Here is a 21547-nt window from a genome sequence, read left to right as displayed (position 1 = left end):
GACTGCATGGGCGGGTCCCATATCCATGAGGACCTTTTTGCAGTAGAACAAGAAAAGTTATCACGTACAAGTAGGTCTCCTGGTGCTTGGCCACACTCTGGTCCCTGTCCACAAGGACAGTGCCTGATAATGATGTCTGGGGAAGGGAGAAGGGAGGGTCTCTTCCGCTCACTTTCCAGTATCCACAGTGACCAGCCGGGAAGCCTCTCTGTGTTAGGCCGTTCTTGCATTGCTATAAAGAAATACCTGAGACTGGGGAATTTATTTGAGAAAGAAGTTTAGTTGGCTTACAGTTCGGCAGGGTGTACAGGCATGGTGCCAACATCGCTGGGCTTCTGCGGGGGCCTCAGGGAGCTTTGACTCATGGGGGAAGGCAAAGTAGGAGCAGGCACATCGCATGGTGAAAGCAGGTACAAGCAAGAGAGAGTGCAGGGAGGTGCCACACTTTTTTTTTTTTTTTTTTTTTTTTGAGACGGAGTCTTGCTCTGTCGCCCAGGCTGGAGTGCAGCGGCCGGATCTCTGCTCACTGCAAGCTCCGCCTCCCGGGTTCATGGCATTCTCCTGCCTCAGCCTCCCGAGTAGCTGGGACTACAGGTGCCCGCCACCTCGCCCAGCTAGTTTTTTTGTTTTTTTTTTTTTTTAGTAGAGACGGGGTTTCACCGTGTTAGCCAAGATGGTCTTGATCTCCTGACCTCGTGATCCGCCCGTCTCGGCCTCCCAAAGTGCTGGGATTACAGGCTTGAGCCACCGCGCCTGGCCAGTGCCACACATTTTTAAGCAACTCCGAGTAAGAGCTCACTCATCACCAAGCAGGTGGCCCAGGCCATTCACAAGGGATCCACCCTCATGATCCAGACACTTCCCACCAGGCCCCACCTCCAACACTGGGGAGTACATTTCAACATGAGATTTGGGTGGAGACAAATATCCAAACTATACGACCACCTGAGTGTGCAGAGGGCAGAAGGGCTCGTACCAGTGAGGGAAAAGAACTGCAGAGTGGTTAGGGACCCTTGCCCTGCCAGATTGAAGGACCAGGGCTTTCCAGCACAGCTGTCAGGATTTCCAGGGATGCAATTGCTGCCTCACCAACCCCCCAGCCCCTTAATGGCTTCTTAAGGCCTTGCCCTCACCCGGCCACATACTCACACTAGTCAGGAATCCATCTTGCCTCTGACCCTGGGCAAGAAAGCAACTGGGTGGAACTGAAACCCTGGACCAGATGTTAGAACTGAGTAGAGGTGACCTGGCTCTCTGAAGGTCGTACAGGGAGTGATGGTGACACGCCCATCTCAAGTGGGAGCTGCACATGGCGGGGGAGCCGAGGTTCCTGCGTTTCCCTCCCTGGGCCACTCTACCTCCCCTAGGTGGGTTCCACCCCCTCTCCTTGTTACATCATAGCCTCTTTCTCCAACTCATTCAACAGCTCTCTCCGCAGCACCAGCTTCCTGGCTATGAGACCTGAGCTGCGGCTTGGCCCTGCCCTCAGAAGGCGCCCACACTGGTCTAATGCTCTGCTCTTTGTTGCTGTCTTGCAAATCCTAGTCATTGTTGGACAAAGGACCCCTCATCGTCTTTTGGCCGTGGGCCCTGTTCGTTCTGCTATGAGGCTGACTCAGGGCGAGGTGCCGTGCAGGTACACAGTAGGAGAGTTGAACCCCGATCAAGGGCTTGTTTTGTGTTTATCTTCCTTGCTTTGCAAGTTCCTTGAGGTTGGGTCTCCCCGAATCTTGATTATAAACCTGCAAGAGCCTTACAAAATGTCCTGCTTTTTGTGGGGTCTCCAGAAAAGGCTTGTGATTGGCAGAGGGGGCAAGTGAGCAGCGACCAGGAAGAAGAAAGGCTGTGGCCGCTGGATGGCAAAGGAGGGCTGTGTGGGGAGGTGTGTGTGACGTGTGGTCTCTGGAGGCCAGGCTCACCCCCTCCTGCCTCAGTAGCAAGATGTGTGTAGCTGTCAGGCTCTAGGCAAGACACTTAACACTTGAGTAGCATCTCCCCTCCTCTTCACCATCTCCCTGGGCAGGGCTCAGGGCCTAATGGCCAGAGGAGAGGGTCAGCTTGGGGCTTCAGAGAAACAATGTTGGCCTTGAACCCACCAGAACCTGGCTGGGGAAGAGGTCAAGCAGATCGGGGGCGAGACCAGGTCAGATCTCTTACGTCTATTAGGAAACGCCACGGAAGGACAGGTACCCACCCTAGAAACTGCAGGATATTCTCTCCTCCTGAGCCCTTTCTTCCCTCTGTTCCCCTCCCCTTTCTGTTAGCCAGACAGTCAGACGGTCAAGGTTGATACCTGAGCACTGGGGAATTTTATCCATTGAAATAGGCCTCTCCCCCTGGAGGACTAAACAGTCTCAGACACGACCTGTTTGGAGTGAGAAATGAAACTGCAGACACTGGCCTCTTCAGGCCAAACAGGCTTTCCTTGTCCTGGATGGTACATCAAGGCCACAGGTCCAGCGCTTGGATTTTCCTCTGGGCCCCGAGGCCGCGTGCTGACTGGGTTCTTTTGTACAGAGACCAGGGAAAAACAAAAGCCCCTTACTTCCCAAAGCTTGGCATACTTCTCAGACTGCCAGCCACCATCCCCAAAGATGCCAGGGCAGTGAGCTTACCTTAGCAAGGGCTTCGGATCCACTGGGGAGGAGTGGCCACTCATAGTAGCTGCAGGGAAGGTGTTCTTGCAGAAGCTCCAGCACCTCCTCTGAAAGCCAGTGCTAAGCATCCCCCACTAGGGAGATGGTGTAACACAGGGCCACAGCACCCACTCTCCTGGCTTGGGCTGGGGCTATAGGCAGATCGGGATTAACATCCCAGCCCTGCACACAGGTACTGGGTCTGGACCACAGGTTAGATGTCTGAGTCTGAGCCTCAGTTTCCTGCTCTGTGGGATGGATATATAGCTATAAAGGACATTATCGGGTCCACTGACAAAACAAGCATATGGAAGGTAAAGTATTTTATTAATGTTAAACATACTGAGACTGATAACTGTGCTATGATTATGTAAGAAAATGCCCTCATGTTTAGGAAATGCAAACCAACTTACACTCAAATGGAAAAAAAAAAAAAAAATCCCGGCCAGGTGCGGTGGCTCACGCCTGTAATCCCAGCACTTTGGGAGGCCGAGGCAGGCAGATCACAAGGTCAGGAGTTCAAGATCAGCCTGGCCAATATGGTGAAACCCCGTCTCTACTAAAAATACAAAAATTAGCAGGGCGTGATGGCACGCACCTGTAATCCCAGCTACTCGGGAGGCTGAGGCAGGAGAATCGCTTGAACCCAGGAGGCGGAGGTTGCAGTGAGCCAAGGTCATGCCACTGCACTCCAACCTGAGTGACACAGCAAGACTCCATCTTAAAAAAAAAAAAAAAAAAAAAAAAAAAAAAATTCTACATACAGATATAGAGGGCTCAGGAGTGTGTGCAAATGATAAGGCAAAAGTAACAAAATGCTAGCAGTAGGTGATTTCTGGTAAAGGATACCATCCTTGCAACTTTTCTGTGAATTTGAAATGATTCCTGAGCAAGGAGTTGGAAACTGCAAACCTCCTTGCTGAGTTGCTGTGGATGCTGATGGGAGGAGGCACCCAACCCAGTGGGCAGCAAGGATAAGAGTGTTAGTGACCACAGTGGCCACACTCCCATCAGGCCTTTGTTTTGTTCTCTAAAGGAACATGCTGCTGCCCTAGGCGTCCAGGGACTAGGTCATTATTCTGAGCCCATTACCATGGGGACTATGAGGAAGCCACACCCTGTCTTCTAAGGCCAGTTTGTCGAACAAAGCAGCCTATTGGGAAAAGAAAATTTCAAAACAAATCCCATCAGTTTTGTTGGGGTGGGGGGGTGTTGGCACATCCCTGGTATTGGGAGTGTTTTGTGGCATTGCCAGCTGTGCACCTTGAAAACAGAGACCTGGTCTTTCAGTCATCAGTGGCCTCTGAGGCTTCTTACGAGTGCTCAGTCAGATGGAACATCTCACTGCATTTCTTGCCCCTTGAATAGACTGCTCTGGTCAGTTGCTATTTGAAACAGTAGCAGCAGCAGCCACTGTGAGAAGCTGTCGGTGCAGGAGTCTCAAGGACTGAGACTGGGAGGTGGGCCTTCCTCAGGGGGAAGTCTTAGGAGGTGAGGCCAAAACACCTGCAGCAAGAGGCCTGGTCCCCATGAGCACCACCTTTGTTTTGTTTTAGAGGACTATGGGGAGCCAGGCAGGCCTCTGTGGGGCTGCAGTGGGAAGGGAGCCTTGTGCCCTGCCCTCTGCCCTGTGGTGAGAGCAGCCCTACATGCCCACTGCTCCAAGGACCCAGCCAGCCAAGAGCCAGAGTGTGGGGAGTGCCTCCTGCTGCCTTGTCAGCTCACTGCCCTTCACCAACCTCATGTGGTTGTTGGTTTCCAAAGATTATCCCTAGAGCCCCCTCCCACACGGACTCTAGGCTGGTCCAGTGTCACCAGTAGAATGTGTTGGAGGAAGCACTGTGAGTCCCAAGGCTAGGTTAGAAGAAACCTTGCAGCTTCTGCTTGAGTCTCTTGGAATGCTTGTGCTTGGGACACTTCCTCTTGGGACTCAGCCGCCATATTGTGGCAAGACCAGGCGTCGTGGTGGACGTCTCGTCAGCAGGCCCAGCCGAACCAGCGTGGCTGCCTACCATGGGAGCGAGGAGCCATCTTGGGCCTCCGGCCTCATTGAGGCCTCCTCTGGCTTCAGCCCCAGTCACCACCTGACCACAGTGCCATGAGACCACCCGCAAGAGCCCAGCTGAGCCGGTCACCCCACAGAACCCTGAGGAAGGATGGTTAAATTGTTGCTCAAAGCCATTAAGTTTGGGGGCAGTTTGTTGCTCAGCAGTAGATACCTGCAACAGAGTGTGTGGTCAGATAGCCTAAGTACATGACTAGAACCAAAAAGATAGCCTGCTTTTTATCCTGTTTGGGTTCTGAACGTAACCCAGGTTGTTCCTGCCAAGCTCTCTGGCTTATGCAGGGCCTGGGGGAGGACAGCAGGGGAAGGTGACCCGATGTCTGCTAACTCAAGAGGCTCGGGAGGCTGACAAGTGCAGAAGCAGCGAGGGGCAGGTTGATGTGTGAGTACTTGCATTCATCTTAGGACAGTCAGAGCCTCTTCTTTTTCAGTACAGTGAGAGCTCTCAGAGAGGTAGAGGCTTTCTTTATTTATCTTTGGGTCCCCAAAGCCTAGCACTTGCCTGGCGTGTTGAGTTCCTCTGCATCCACGTCATTGAATTAAGTGGCTGAGTCTCGGGGGTGGAGGGGACTGGACAGCCTTCCTGGTCCTGAGAAGTCTTTCAAGAGGCCTTCAGGGCAGGCAGGCCAGGTTCCCTGCTGGTAACTGTTACCTGCTGCCTTCCCCTGTCGTTCAGATGCCCAGGACAGGCGGGGTCCCCCCGAGAGTGCGTGTGCCATGGCCCCTGGCCTTGGGGAACACTCACCGTTGACCCAGCGGGTGGTTGACACTCAAACAGTCATTGCTGCCCAAACCACCAGCAGCAAAGACAGAGCAGAATTAAACCGAGTTGTCAGCCCTGTTCAGTGAGAGGAAGAGTAGGTGGGTTTGTTTAAAACACTCCCATTACAGTCAGTTAACCTTTATGTTCCCTAAATGAAAATTGTATAAACCTGAGATTTCCGTTGATCAGGTTGCCTAGGAACAGGCAGCAGGTTTTCATAAGACAATGCAGTAGATTGTCACCGATAGGGCTATTAGGAACTGAGCTGGTTAGCGATATTATTCCCCTTGCTGGTGTTGGCTTTGGGTAATTATCTGTCTGCCTGTGCAAGACACACCCATCTCCCCAGGCTTGGGGCAGGTTCATGCAAATGAGATTTCTCAGCCTGCTCCTCTGGAGTCCCGAAGTCAGTTTTCAACCCTGGGCTTAGGAGAGCCAATTTGGATGAGTTTGTTGTTTTCAATCACCTTTTCCCCCCTACCTGCAATGACAACATTCTAATAGCCCTATCAGTGACAGTCTGTTGCATTATCTTACAAAAACCTGCTCCCTGTTGCTTAGCAGAAAGCTTGGAAAATAAATAGCAAAATGCCCGATTAAAATTTAAAAACAAAGTAACTCTAAGACAATTTTAGTATGTCTTTTCAGTATTTTTCCCTATATGATATATGCACTTGTTTATTTTTCAAAAAGTCGGTGACATTTGCTTTTTTCCCTCCTGCAGTTAGAGTGACCTGTCATCCTGGTTTGCCTGGGACTGAGGGGTTTCCCAGTACCAGTGCATAATTATTATCAACACACTTTTTCATAGCTGCATAGCATTCAATCAGTGTGGATAAACCAGACTCAGCTAATTCCCTGTTCTTCTGTATTTCAGGTATTTCCTTTTATAAAAAAAATAATAATAATAATCTAATTCCTGTAGGGCAAATTCCTAGAGGTAAGTTTACTAGGTGTATGTATACATTTATGGCTTTTGATATAGTGTCAGGTTGCCCTCCAGAAAAATATGTGCCAGTTTCCACCCCACCGCACCATACCCTCAGAAACCCTTACATCAAACAATGCTTTCATCACTGTCAATCTGTGGGCAAAAAATATGCTTCATCTTGGGGAATGTGTTCTTTATTAGCCGTCTGTGAATTGTCTACTCATGTCTTTTACCCATGGCTCTTTTGGGATGCTCATCTCTTTTAATCTATAGAACTCTTTGTATTAAGCATATTAGTCATGAATGTTGAACCATTTTGTCCATTTTTTAAGGCATTTGTGGTTATTCTTGAAAGAGGAAGAGTAATACCTGTTATCGGGTGTCTTTGAAGAGAGGGGACTTATATCTTAGGTAATTATAGCATCCCCCTAACGTTGAGCACTAAAATATTTTTTGATTGAAGTATTTGAGATGAGACTATCTCTAAAACGGGTAACCCATAGAGGTCCCTTTTTATTTTTATTTTATTTATTTATTTTTTTGAGACAGAGTCTCGCTCTGTCGCCCAGGCTAGAGTGCAGTGGTGCAATCTCGGCTCACTACAACCTCCACCTCACGGGTTCAAGCGATTCTTCTGCCTTAGTCTCCCAAGTGGCTGGGATTACAGGAGCGTGCCACCACGCCCGGCTAATTTTTTTGTATTTTTAGTAGAGACAGGGTTTGCCATGATGGCCAGGCTGGTCTCAAATTCCTGGGCTCAAGCAGTCTGCCTGCCTTAGCCTCCCTAAGTGCTGGGATTACAGGTGTGAGCCACTTTGTCCGGCCTAGAGGTATCTATTTAAACAATGTATAATGCACACAGTTTAACTTTTTCTTGATATCTCAGGCACACTATGAACAATAGTAATTTTCTGTGTTACAGTGATACCTCAGCAGCTGTTGAACTATGTAGAGCTTTTGCTCCTATACCATATGGCCCAGACTGCTCTTTAAATAAGATACCTGATTCTTGTCTTTTCTCCATCACTATCAGGCTGTCATGCTGTTCCTTTCGGCTGTTAAAACCATCCGTGCTTTACCCTGCAACATCCCATCTTCATCAGCAGTGGGATTGATTACTGGCTAACAATGCATGTTAAATTTCTCTGTAAACAAAAAGCAAATAAGTGCTAATAAGCACAGGCCTAAGGTGCTCTGATAAAACAGTGAAGGAACTTCCAAGGGCCACAGTTTTACTTATTCCCTGAGGTTTGTATTTGGCATAGTTAAGGTTATTAAATAAGTGACCTCTGGGTATACAAGCAGATTAGCATGAAGAAATTTTAGAGTCGGAAGAGAAACAGAAAGGGGAGATTAGCAACCACTTGAAAATGTAGCTGCAAATGAGAAACTAGTAATCCAGATGAACAGAATCAGTATTTAATCTTATTACTTCCCTCAGGAGTGTGGTAGTGGTGTAGGTTTTGTGGAAATGTGGCATTGCTGACCTAGAAATTCTAAAGATCTGGTTTGTAGGCCTGAACCTGTTGGGGAGGGCTTTCAGCATGTTACACAATAATTTTTATTTTTAAGACAGGGTCTCGCCATGTCACCCAGGCTGGAGTGCAGTGGCATGATCATGGCTCACTGCATCCTTGTCCTCCCAGACCCAGGTGATCCCCCTACCTCAGCCTCCTAGGTAACTGGGACTACAGGTGTGTGCTACCACACCTGCCTAGTTTTTTGTACTTTTTTTTTAGTACAGATGGGGTTTCACCATGTTGCCCAGGCTGATCTCAAACTCCTGGGCTCAAACTGATTCACCTGCCTTCACCTCCCAAAGTGCTGGGATTACAGACATGATCCCCCATACCCGGCCAACACAAAACTTCTGATGCTCTGTTTTCTCATCTGTGAACTGGGGCTAAGGCTAAGTGGTCTGTCTATTTAATAAGAGTTTGAATCAGATGGCCTGGCATGAAGAGTCTTACTGGCCTGAGGGAATGTCAGGGACATTTGTAAACGTGTAAAGGCTGAAAAATCCTGAGGGGTTATTATTATTGCTATTGTTGTTATTATTCACAGACACATCCAACAGCTGTTGTCTGCCTCCTTATCTGTCATGCTTTCTGCACGACTGTCAACCTGAGCTTCAATCTGTGTGTGTATCTTCGGCTTACATCCTCGCCACCCCTCCAGAACCCAATTTCATCCTTGTAGGTTTTTCCGAAGTAGGATTTGCACAAGTGGCGTGTGTTCTTAAGTATTTATTTTGCAGGCCATTTACTCGGCACGGCTGTTTTTACAGTGGGTAAGGATCAAGGCTAAAAATAACTTAGCTCGTAACCAGATCAGTTCTGCATTTGACATTTACGTGGAATTCATTTGCATCTCATTTGTTCGCCTTTCTGTTTAACAGGTAGAATGTAAGAAAGCTCAGCCGAAAGAAGTCATGTTCCCACCTGGGACAAGAGGCCGGGCCCGGGGACTGCCCTACACCATGGACGCGTTCATGCTGGGCATGGGGATGCTGGGTGAGTCTAGACAGGACCGCAGGTCACCATGGACTGGGAGGGCTATGGAGGCCTCTACTCCCAATTGGGTCACCTACCAGTGGGGCAAACTGCTTCACCTTTCTGAGCCTCAGTTTCCTTGTGTATAGATGAGGATGATCATTCCCCATTCCAAGACAGTTGTGATGATTGAGTGTGTGTGTAGGTATGTGTGCGTGCGTGCGTGTGTGTGTGGGTGTGTGTGTGTGTTTGTATTTATAATTTTGCCCCATGCCTGGCTTATAGGATATGTTAGACTATTTTCTCTCTTTTCCATCTCCTTCCTCAAAAGAAGGAAGAGTCCCCCTCTGTCTGCCTCAGCCCTCTCATCTGAGTGGGAGTTCTTAAGATGTAAGGACTCCTGGCTGACTTAACTTGTGTGGGCTGAGGCTACATTTTCTAAAACTTGGGAGAGGAGGGAAGTGGTAAGGGTGGGCGATAATCCTGTCTATTTAAATGATTAACATTTTTCTCTTGGGATATCAAAATTTGCATTTAAATGGATGTTTTAAATAGCCTGTTTTACTCTTTATTTGCCAAAAAAAAAATGATGAAAGACAAAGTGTGTTTGTTCTGACTAAAAATGATTTCTCCTGGCTTTTAGAGAAATTGAGTTGCATATTATGCCCCTTTCCTTAAAGGTATCTCTGTCCGTCCTGCGTAGATAATTGAAAATCTTACCGCTTAAATGGCATGAAAGATGGAGAAAGCAGTGGAGATGCGTAATGGTGTAGGTCGCAACAATAATTAGAAATTTAAAGGCGAGAGAACGGTATTTTAGTGCAAGTTATTGTGTGTCAGGAAAATACTAATTAAATGGGATAAATGGTAGTTAATGGTAAAATTCCATTCAGCACATGAGCTGTCTAGTGTTAATGGGTTTTCATTTGGTTTGGCTAAGAGTCCCACTTCTATATTGTTTGATAAGCCCTTTCTACATTTTCAGATTTGCTGCTGTTTAAATCACTTCTGGCTTAATTTTAAATTTATAAAACTTTTTGTAGTCTGACAAAGAATTGTATCTACTTGTCTGAGGAAATAACAAGGGCAGGTAAAACTGTTTTGAGGAACTTTATGAAACAGAAAAAGATGCCAGGAGAATATTAAAAATGGCCATGACGTTAATTCTCCTCAAATGACTTTTTTAGGCTTAACAGAGTTTCAAAGATAAATCCTATTGTAATTTTTAAAAATTGGCCAGATGTTTCTAAAACTTACCTCTGGAAGAAGAAACAAGTGAGAATAGATGAGAAAATGTTTTTAAAAAGAGGAGTGAGAAAAGACCAACAGTGAGAGCGTAACACAAAGCTACAGTAACTAAAACAGTATGGTACATGGGAATGCACCAGTTGATAGAAAAAGGTAAAAAGTCTAAACTAAATATATCTATATTTAAGAGTGTGTTTTTAAAAATCAGTGATAATTATTTCCTGGTTGACTACAAGATAATTACTTAGCTCCTCCTTTAAAAAAATAATTCTTATTAGGTCTTTATGTTTTATATCAAAAGAAACTCCAAGCTGGTATTTTTAAATGGTGAAATCAAACCTGAAAGGAGGAGAGTTGAGCTGAGTACAGTGGTGCTCGCCTGCAATCGGGAGGCTAAAGCACGAGGATCACTTGAGGCCAGGAGTTTATGAGCGAGCCTGGGAAACATAGTGAGACACCCTCTACAAAAAATAATAAACATTAGGCTGGGCACGGTGGCTCACGCCTGTAATCCCAGCACTTTGGGAGGCCAAGGCAGGTGGATCACCTGAGGTCAGGAATTCAAGACCAGCGCGGGCAACATGGTGAAACCCCGTCTCTACTAAAAATACAAAAATCAGCTGGGTACTGCAGCACGTGCCCGTAATCCCAGCTACTTGGGAGGCTAAAGCAGGAGAATCGCTTGAACCCAGGAGGCAGAGGTTGCAGTGAGCCAAGATTGCGCCACTGCACTCCAGCCTAGGTGACAGAGTGAGATTCCATCTCAAAATAATAATAATAATAATAATAATGATAATAATAATAAGCATTAGTGGGGTGTGGTGGTGTGCACGTGTGGCCCCAGCTACTCAGGAGGCTGATGCAGGAGGAAAGCTTCAGCCCAGGAACTCTGGGCTGTGCAGATTGGGTGTCCCCACTAAATTTAGCATCAGGATGGTGACCTCCTGGTAGTGGAGGAACATCAGGTTGTCTAAGGAGGAGTGAACAGAACCAGGTTGGAAATGAAGCATCTCAAAACTCTGTGCTGATCAGAGTGGGATCGTGCCCGTGAGAACCTACTGCACCACAGCCGGGGCAGCACAGAGCATAGAAAGATCTGTTTCTAAAAAAATATAAAATAAGAAAGAGTTGGGGCCAGGCACAGTGGCTCATGCCCATAATTCTACCACTTTGGGAAGCCGAGGATTGCCTGAGCCCAGGAGTTCGAGACCAGCCTGAGCAATATGGTGAGACCCTGTCTCTCTCTCTCTCTCTCTCTCTTTTTTTCTTTTGAGATGGAGTCTCTCGCTCTGTCTCCAGGCTGGAGTGCCATGGCACGATCTCAGCTCACTGCAACCTCCACCTCCCAGGTTCAAGCAATTCTCCTGCCTCAGCCTCCCGAGTAGCTGGGATTACAGGTGCGTGCCACCACACCCAGTTAATTTTTGTATTTTTAGCCAGAGACGGGGTTTCACCATTTTGGCCAGGATGTTCTCGATCTCTTGACCTTGTGATCCGCCCACCTCGGCCTCCCAAAGTGCTGGGATTACAGGCTTGAGACACTGCGCCCGGCGACCCCATCTCTTTAAAAAAAAAAAAAAAAAAGCAAAATAAAAATTAAATAAGAAAGAGTTGAGCCTATTACCACCTACTAGGTTTTACAGTCTTGAATTTAAAATGAGCATAAAGGCCCTACAGCATAAAATGGAAGACCTTTAGGATCCAAATCTTCAGGACATTTCCCACCTTTCTGAGTCTAACTTGGTACCCTCTGCATGCTGGGAAGAGGGAACTGGTTTTCGTCTGGGAGAAACAGAGGTGTGAAGCGGAGCCAGCTCAGCTCCTGTCAGTTGACAAAGAGCAAAGAGTGCTCAGCCTCCCAGACTTCAAGCAAAGGCTCAGGCCCACATCTCCATAATCACCCAAGCTTGGATCCCTGCACAGAAGGGCACCTAATGTTTCATCATGGGAACCCAGGTGAGGAGGCAGGGCAGGAGGCGTGGGTCAAGAGCACCTACTGCATGACCAGCCCTGAGCTAGCCTTGGGACATGGTGCTTCACAAGCAGATGTGGTTCCTGCCCTCAGTGAGCTTGTGGTCTATACAGAGAGCCCAATGTGTAACAGTGCATTGCACAGATGCCTAATGATCATCATAGAGTCTGGGGGTGGTTGAAGAGCACGTCTTGAGGAGTGGAAGCCAGTCTTAGGAATCAGGGAGGTGGCATTTCAGCAGAAATGCGAAGGATGAGTAAGCCAGGGGCCTTCCATTTGGAAGAAACAGACTTGGAACACGAGGACCCTACTGTGGGACCTTGAGAGCCAACCGGCCTGGCCATGTGTGTGTGGGAAGAGCGGGAGAGGCAGGCCAAGGGGCTCCAGGGTTGGCTTTGCCTGCAGTTTGTGGGCAGACCCGAGTGGCCCATTCCTGAGAGCACCTACCGAGGTGGTAGGAGACAGCACTGGTCCCTGTGCTTGTCTGGACAGCATCTGAACGGCGCCTGCTCGCTGGGGGACGGATATGTGATGCCTGCCAGGAGCTTGCTCATCTGCCCAGCTCTTCCCTCATCTACTCACAGTTCAAGTTATGACTTCCCCAAGCCACAGTAAAGAAGGAGCTGTTAGGTGAAGATATTGTTGCAGTTCAGAGCCTATTGTTTTTGAGTTACACTCTTCCCAGCCCCACCCTGCTGCTGAAGGCCTTTGCCTTTTGCCTGCTGTAGCTGTGGTTGTGCCTAACCCCAGACCCTATCCAGCCCAACCCCAGGTCACAGAGGCACTAGTCCTCTTCTAACGAAGCAGAGAACCCTTTGGATGGAATGGATGGGGTCAGCCGTAGCCAGAGCAAGGCTCCACCAAGGGAGGCCATGTGGTCCAGAGGCAAGAGCTTGGAACTTTGGAATCAGCAAACCTGGAGTCTTCACTCTATCCGCTGTGTGATTTGGGGCAAGTGGCTTAGCCTCTTTGTTCTTCATTTATCCTACCCATGGGGTAATAATCTTACTTCATGGGGTTGTTGAAGGATAAATGAAACTGTATCTTGCCTGGTAAATGCTGTAGTCTAATCTGAGATGCCATAGCTAGTAAGATATATGCTCATTTACTCTTCAGAAAGAAAAAATATGCTATTAATTAAACTACATAATGCTTTCTTATCACATTGGCTGCAAGATAGATCCCACTTTCACAGAAGTTAAAGTGTGGAAAAGATGTGTGTCTTCAAATCAACAAGGTATCGTAGTATGTACTCAAGCTGGGAGTTGTTATGAACAAGGCACTAGGAAGCCCTACCACTTGGACTTCCTTACCACCCATGGCTGAGAACCTAGCTAGACCCACGGATGTGACCTGTGCTGTGGCAACTGCAGCCTCTTTCTCCTTGTGGACTTCCAGCCCAAGGAGTTTGGATTATTCTTGAGTAGCCACCTTCTGACAAAGATCTATGTGCTGGATTCCAGGTCTTATCAGCCCTGGGCCCTCCTGAATTTCCCAGTGACTGTGGTGAGGCCATCCATATGCACTGAGCTGGGCCTCCTAAAAGGTCCCAAAATATGTCCCCCAGCCAGGAACCAGCTCAGCCAGAGGTCCAGGCAGAAGGGATGAATCAGATACAGTGTCAAGCTGTATCTGAGGAGATACAGGCCTCCCCAGCCAGCACAGAGCCTCCTCCTGAGCCCTCTGTAATGCACCCACTGGGAACTGCCTGGGCTGCCCTCGGTTTTGCCCCTTGGTGCAGCTTGGCACTCTGGGTCTATGAACTCTCTGAGTGAGGAGACTGCCGTTTGCCGTGCTGTGATGGAAGCCCTTGACTCTGTGATCAAAGACTGTTTCTCTTTCTTCTTGCTTCTTCCCTCGGAAGTGGTAGTGTGGCACCAGGCAGAGTCGAATCTTTTGGTAGGGTGGCCTGACGTGACCCCATCACTCACATGGGTCACCATCTCCACCGTGCACTATGCCTGCACATTAGTCCTGGAAGCACTGCCCGTCCTCACCAACAGCAGTTTGGCTGATGAACTTGACTCATGCAGAAGAACACTTTCATTTTCTTAAAGTTAACTAACCAATGCAATTAGATGAGGTTTCCATGATTTAAACCTTTATCATTGAAAGAGTGGAAAAATTAAATGGCACTTCTAGGGATTTTTTAGAAACGAGACTATAAACCATTAAAACATTAAAATTGATTCATTCAACAAATATTTATTAAATGAGTACCTACTAAGTGCCAGGCACCGTTCTAGATGCTGAAAATGCAGCAGAAAACTAAGTCTCTGATTTCAGGGAGCTGACATTCTAGTGAGGAGTCTGAGACAACCAGCACAGTGGTCTGTAAATGACTTGGACTCTGTGGAACTAATTTTTAAATATCCTTTAAGATTTTCTCCATACTCTGGGTGGTCTCATCAGAGGGAGACTGATAAGCGTATAGTTGCACAGTTATTCTATCTTGATCTCTGTTGATATGGCTACAGACATCCTTGGGGAAAACCTACACCTGTTTTGGTTTTAGCTTTTACAGCATTTGACAGAATCACAGAATAATTGACCTGATGGGAATTCCTTAAAAGGAATGTAGAAGAGAAGAGGAGGCGTTATCCTTAGGCCAGGTCTCCCACCTTTGAGCCGGACAAAAGCAGAGTCACCTAAGGTTCTTAGAAAAGGTCTTTTGCAGGCTGGCACAGTGGCTCATGCCTATAATCCCAGGAGGCCAAGGCACCTGAGTTCAGGAGTTCGAGACCAGCCTGGCCAACATAGTGAAACCTCATCTCTACTAAAAGTACAAAAATTAGCCGGGCGTGGTGGCGCACACCTGTAGTCCCAGCTACTCGGGAGGCTGAGGCAGAAGAATAGCTTGAACCCGGAGGCAGAGGTTGCAGTGAGCCAAGATCATGCCACTGCACTCCAGCCTGGGTGACAGTGCAAGATTCCATCTAAAAAACAAACAAACAAACAAACAAACAGAAAAGGTCTTTTGCAGCCCCTCAGACTTTGTGGCACAGTCTTGTAGCACCAAGAAGTGCCCGCAGTTACCCAGCTCAATGTGATAGAATCTCTTTCATTTTTCTTAATGAAGGTGAACTTAATAAAAGCAAACACATGATGATTGTTGATATATTTGATTTCTCTGAGCCTTCTCTGCCCTCAGCCACATAATCTCACTGCCTTTAACTTTCTTGGCCTCATCAGGCACATGCTGTTTATTTAACATGCTGATACGAGTGTTAGAGAAATAGCACATTGCTGAGCCCTTAAAGAAAAGCTTCACCCTGTCAGCTCAGAAACAGAGAGATGCTGATGATCAGCTAAAGCACATTAGCCAAAAACATTCTTAGGTGCAGTCGTACTGAGAAGCGCCCCGTGAAGTCCTGACTCAGTGTTCCCTGACATTAAGCCCCTCTGAAATGCGGGCAAAAAATGAATAAAGTATCGTTGAGAACAGGGACTAGGAAGCTGTGATCTGCTGGCGTTCACTAACAGATCAAAAGATTGGAGATTGGCTGCAACTTAAAACCACACATCTAGACTCAATTTCGACTGGGATCTGGCTTTCCCAAAAATATCTGTTGAGGTTATTCTCAAGGAAGTGTTCCTTTGTTTAGCCGCTTCCTGAGGGACAGAGGAAACTCAGAATTCAGCTCTTCATTGTCCCTATAGAGCCGTTCAGTCCAATAGAACTTCCTGCAAGGGAGGGAGGGTCCTGTTGGTACTGGCCAATATCACTGCCTGCCTGTGCACGGTAGCTGCTGAGCCCTTGAGTTGCGGCTTTTGCGACTGAGGAACTGAAGCTTTCATTTTAGATAATTTTAATTAAATTTAAATTGGACAGCACAGGTCTGGAGGAGCCCCTGCAACTCAGAGTGATTCTGGGGGCAAAGCATCTTTGTAGACTTTAGCCTTCACATCCTTGCCTAGGAAGGACTCTTGGCACTTGGTGTTTAGTCTGTTTGCAGACCTCATGGAGCCGATGTGGTGCCCCAGGCAGTGCTCTAAACATCGCAGCAGATCTGTCACACTCTGGCAGTTCCCTGGATAAACAGCCCTGTCTCTTGTCTCTTTCAAGTCTGGGGCCTGGTGGGAGCCATTTTCCATGACTCTGAGTAGCTGAGTAACAGAGCCCAGGAGAGGATGAGTCATGGACCTGTCTAGAAGGGAAACATCTCTAGGGTTGCAGCAAAGATCTAGAACCAGAACCACAGTTTTGAGAACTTTGTCAGCATCCCCAAAATGGGGGCTTAAGATGAGCTCACTGGCAAATCCAAATTCTATTGTTGATTTCTGTATTTTGCTTCTACAATGGAAAGCTGATCTGCGAGAGAGGTGGTCACCCCGGCAGAAGCCTTGATTTTTTTTTTTTTTTTTTTTTTTTTGACTTCAGTGACAAGAGATAATTACTGTGGGATTGATCAGGCGTCCAGAGTATTGGAGCAAATAAATTGTGCAGTGGCCAGTGCGGGAGGGGCCTGGCTGCTAATGGAAGTGGTGGCTGGGTCATCCCGCCGTAATGTGGCTTGATGGAGCGTCTGCACGGGTCTGCTGTAATGTGCTATTGATATGCAGCCAGCCAATTTCCCCCGTGTGGCTGGGGCTGTGAACCATTCGAGCAGAGCTGGGCTGCACAGCAGTAAATGAAGAGGAAAATTGAAGTAATGTCGTATTATAAATTTATGATTTCATCTGCCTGACCTAGAGGATGTTCGGTGATGGGGGGTGGAGATAAGATCCCCCACTCTGGCAGATGCCGAATTCTCATCTTTGTGGTTTGGAAGACTGTAGTATTGATGTGTCCAGGAAGAGTGGGGTGAGACCCAAAGTTGGGGTGAACTTGACCATGCTTTTCTTCTTTCTTGTTGGAGCCTTGTGGGAAAGCCGGGAAGAAAGCAGATGTCATGGCATTGTATTGGTCGCCTAAGTGCAGGGAGAAACTGGCTGTTCTGCCACTTCCCACCCTCCCTGAGGGAAGGTGACACATGGGCTTATGCTTTTGCTGTCAGATTAACACTAAAATATTTAAGACCCCCAGCTCTGAAGTTAGAAGCAAAGGAGCCATTTTTCATCAGAAAAGCCCCTAGGCAGCCATGACTTGGCTGTTTGCATATAATCCGTTTATCAATATTGTTGAAATCATGGTATAAGAAATCTAGTACGAGATCTGATTTGCTAGCAGGTGATTAATTTGGAGGAGAACTGAGCTACCCAGCCACGAAATAAATATGAAGGAAGGCACCAGTATGCATGTGTCCATGTAAGGCTTCTGAGCCCTGGCCTTTGCCGTTCTTCCTTCCTTCTTTCCCCATCGGGTTCCTGAGCTCAGCATCCCACCGGGCCCCTGCTCGTTAGCTAGCAGTCAGTGCAGAGCTGCTGGGTCCTTCTGCCTCGCTTGGACAGGCTTCTGCCAGTGAGTCACAAAGCGCTGGGAAATAAGCACACGGGGAGGAGCAGGCGGCAAGACCCTGTGGAGGCAGAGACAGTTCCATTGGCTGTGACTGCACATTTGGGAAGGTTCTGGGGGAAGCAAGGGAAAGGAGCCACAGCTGATCTCACTTGAGAATTTGGGCACATCACTGTTGCAAGACTTTCTACAGGTGACAAGACTTAAGCTCCAAGAGAAAAAGGAAGACTCCTATGTTAAGTCGTGTTGCTGTCACAGATTATCGTAGACTGGGTGGCTTATGAACAGCAAACATTTATTTCTCACAGTTCTGGAGGCTGGGAAGTAACGATCAAGGCGCTGGCTGATTCCATGTATGGTGAGGGCCCGCTTCCTTGTGTATGGCCCCTTCTAACCGTGTCCTCACATGTTGGAAGGGTTGAGGGTCTCTCTGTGGCATCTTTGTTAAGGGCACATTCATGAGGGCTCCACCTCATGGCCTCATCACACCCCAAAAGTCCCACCTCCTAAGGCCTTAACCTTGGGGGTTAAGATTTCAACATAGAAATTTGGGGGAAACAAACATCAAATCATAACAACCCCCAAAGGCATGGTTGTGGGCCAGAGGCAGGACTGGAACCCAGGTCTCCTGACTTCAGACCCGCGAGTTTCTGCTCTAGGTCTGGTGGCAGATCCACAGATCCTAGGCAGAGGCTACAAAACCAACATTCACCAGGAAGTGAGGGACAGTGGAGCCCATCTCCGAGGCACAAAAGCTCTGAGTAGGCAGCAGGAAGACAAGCAGACTGTGACTCCTGTTGCCGAGTGCAGGCAAAGTGGAATTTAGTAAGTGATCCTTTTCCATTAGCCCTCACTTGCAGGGTCACAAAGTGGTCAGTGTGATGTGTGAGAAGCCACTGAGCAGGTGGGTGTAAGACCCCAGAGCTGTGTGTAGGGATGGTTTTAAAGGGGGCGTGTAGAAGGGCAGAGACAGCCGTGGAAAGTGTCACTGCTGCCCTCAATTGCCGGAGAGCCTGGAGGCTGCCATAAGTCCAGCCATCAAAGTCATTGTTTGCCAGTGTTTTGATCACAAGCAACAGAAACAACCCTGGCTGCTGTAAGCAGCAAGGAGATTATTAGAAGGAGCTTGGGCAGTGCTGGAGAATTGACAGATGGCTGGAGAACAGGACTCAAAACAGGCAGGAACTGGGGGAGCTGGGTGGTCAGAGCCCCAGCCCTAGCCAAGGAGACAACTCAGGAATGTCCTGGTCAGGGGGCCACTGTTGCCAACACTGGATGCCAGATTCTGCTGCTGACACCAGAATAAATTCAGAGCCAGTCCCTCCTCCTCTGCCCTACCAGCTCCAGAGGCAGATCCCAAGGAGGGCTTCCATCTGTCGAGCCGAGGTTCACGGGCCTGCCTCTTAGCCTCCAACCCCAGGAAGAGCGGAAGGGAGGCCTTCTCAGCTTCTGTGATGGGGGGTGGGCCTCTCTCCAAGACACACACAGGGAGAGGCTCAGGGGCTGGGCAGCCAAAAAACGACCACAGATATTCAGCTCCAAGGTCAAAGCGAAAGGCATGTTCTCGGTGGTTGGGTGGCCGTGGTGGCATCTTAAGAGCATGAATGTGCTGAGGTTACACATATACTGAGTGGAGGGAGGTAGAGTGAGCCTTGCCCATGTGGCCTTCATTTAGCCTGAATCAGGCAGGGACGTGAAGGACGAAGTGGCCTGAGCAGCCACAATGAGCTGAATGACACCTCACATCACTGGGGGTTAGTGACAGATCTGAGATGGTCACACCGGCCCCTGGACTTGCCAGCTGAGTTTCTTGTGTGCCCAGTGGCCAGCCCAGTGGCAGTTTCTGCAAGCATCTTTCAGTGAACCACTCACCCCCTAGCTTGTCTGCTGAGACAGGGGTCTAGAAATAATACGCTTGCTGTGAAATGCCCATCCAGTCACACCGCACGGGGCTCCTGAGTTTGAGCTACACTTTGTGGTTTGCATCTTAACACACGCAGCCCCTCACCGTTCTCCAAAGATCCTGGCACCTCCGTGGAGTGTCAAAACTGCAGTGTGGGCCATGGCTCATCAGGCCCAGCGTTTTCCAGAGGCCCAGGGTGAGCCCTGAGTTTGGCCGCTGAACTGTGACTCCTGAGTTCCCATGCTCTGTCTGGTGCTGGCTCTGTTGTCCACTGCCTTGGGAGGAGGCAACACAAGGACTTTAATCTCCTACTGTCAATAGCTTTAAGGTAAAGTACATGCAGGGTAAGCTCTCCAAATGTCAGAGCCAGGCGCAGGTCTTGTGTTTGGTGCTGATGCATGGCATTTACTCTGAAGGTTCAGGAAAGTACATGGGCTTTGCAAGGTCTGGCTGCCCAAATACGGGTTAATTAGCAACAGCTGACAGCGGCGCCTCCGGCCACGGGAGAGAGGTGACCCAGGCCCTTGATAAAAAAAAAAAACCCTCATGGGAGACAAATTATTCTGTGAAGGAAAATAACTCAGGCTGTTCCTCATTGCCACCCTCCGTGAGATTTTACCCCAGACCTGAGGCGGCTGTACTAACAGGACTCTGATCTTTTCTCTTTGTGTTCAAGGATACCCCAACTTCGTGGCGACCTATGGCCGCGGCTACCCCGGATTTGCTCCTAGCTATGGCTATCAGTTCCCAGGTGAGTGGCTTGGGCTCCCAGGGCTTTAGAAGCACAAGAGGTGGGCTGCATTTGCGGGGAGGGGAGAGGACCCCTAAAAGAATGCATTTCATACATGCATCCACTTGAAAATGACCTATACGTGATAAATTTCAAACCCATTGAAGTTCAAGGCCAGGATGCAGCTCCGAGTTTCTGATTAACTCAAGTATAACTCACTGGTGCTGGGTGTTTGAGGATGGCAGCTTTTAAAGGGAAAGCAGGAGAACTAAGGCAAGAGGCCTCTCTCTGTGCTCACCTCCTTTTTCTGAAGCCTCGTCCAGGTTTTTTCTCACTGGGGACTGAACTCTAGGCCCGGGGCTTTCTTTCACCCTCTACCACCCTTGCCGGCCTCCCTCGCCTGCCCAATGTTTGATGTCTCCCCGCCCTTCCTTCCTTTCCTCCACTGCTCCTCCTCCCGCTCGGTCCTGACTGCTGTGGCTTCGGCGCCCTTCTGGGCTGTGTTGATGTTGAGCTGCTGGGGGTTGGGCTGCCGTCCATCTGGGTGGGCCATTTAGATTCTCCTTTCCCTCTGCGTGGGTATCAAGACTTGAGGCAGAGCCCGTGGTGATACCCGCCACATGCCAGGGCTGCTCCAGCTCCAGCTCCAGGCAGCTGGCAGGCCTGGGAGCTCACCTGGAAGAAGCAATGAGAAGACACATGGTCTTGTAGGGATGGGGCAGGGACAATGAAGGAAGCCATGTTTTACAGGGTGTGCTTTTCCCCAGCCTTTCTCAAATCTGGAGCACAGATAAGAATATATTGGAGTGTGGCTGGGCACAGTGGCTCATGCCTGTAATCCCAGCACTTTGGGAGGCTGAGGCGGGTGGATCACGAGGTCAGGAAATGGAGACCATCCTGGCTAACATGTTAAAATCCCATCTCTACTAAATATACAAAAAATAAATTGGCTGGGCATGATGGCAGGCGCCTGTAGTCCCAACTACTTGGGAGGCTGAGGCAGGAGAATGGTATGAACCTGGGAGATGGAGCTTGCAGTGAGCAGAGATCACGCCATTGCACTCCAGCCTGGGTGACAGAGCGAGACTCTGTCTCAAAAAAAAAAAAAAAAAAGAATATATTGGGGTGTTTGGGGGTGTCCATGTGCAAAGGACAGATTCCAGAGGAGGTGTTAGGGACAGTCTTGTCCCCTGTGGGTTCTCTGCTGAGGGAGGAAGCTCCATGGGGAGCTGAGTTGCAGACGGAGTTTCACCCCTGCCTTGTAGCCATGCCTAGACCTGGAGGTCTGGGAGTGTCAGGGTCTGAGATTAATTAGGAAGCAAAGGGAGTGAAGATGTGTCGCTGGAAGATGGCGCCCTGACACTGATGACAGGAGGGCAGAGTGAGGACTTGGCCTGGTCTTTGCCTCAGAG

At 48.6% G+C, this 21547-nt stretch overlaps 1 protein-coding gene across 8 annotated transcripts in view; it reads left to right on the top strand.

Moving 5' to 3' along the window:
• The window catches only part of MSI2 (musashi RNA binding protein 2), a 431124-nt gene that overhangs the window by 352074 nt on the left and 57503 nt on the right, over window positions 1-21547 (top strand). For all 8 annotated transcript variants that reach the window (XM_008011355.3, XM_008011353.3, XM_008011352.3 and 5 more), the window contains exons 9-10: window positions 8794-8908; window positions 20082-20156. In XM_008011355.3, the coding sequence (XP_008009546.1) occupies window positions 8794-8908; window positions 20082-20156 (190 nt within the window). The remainder of the gene's footprint in view (window positions 1-8793; window positions 8909-20081; window positions 20157-21547) is intronic.

This window comes from Chlorocebus sabaeus, chromosome 16 (assembly GCF_047675955.1).
Source record: "Chlorocebus sabaeus isolate Y175 chromosome 16, mChlSab1.0.hap1, whole genome shotgun sequence".
In the NCBI taxonomy this organism is placed as follows: domain Eukaryota; kingdom Metazoa; phylum Chordata; class Mammalia; order Primates; family Cercopithecidae; genus Chlorocebus; species Chlorocebus sabaeus.
This window is presented reverse-complemented; position numbering and strand designations above follow the sequence as displayed.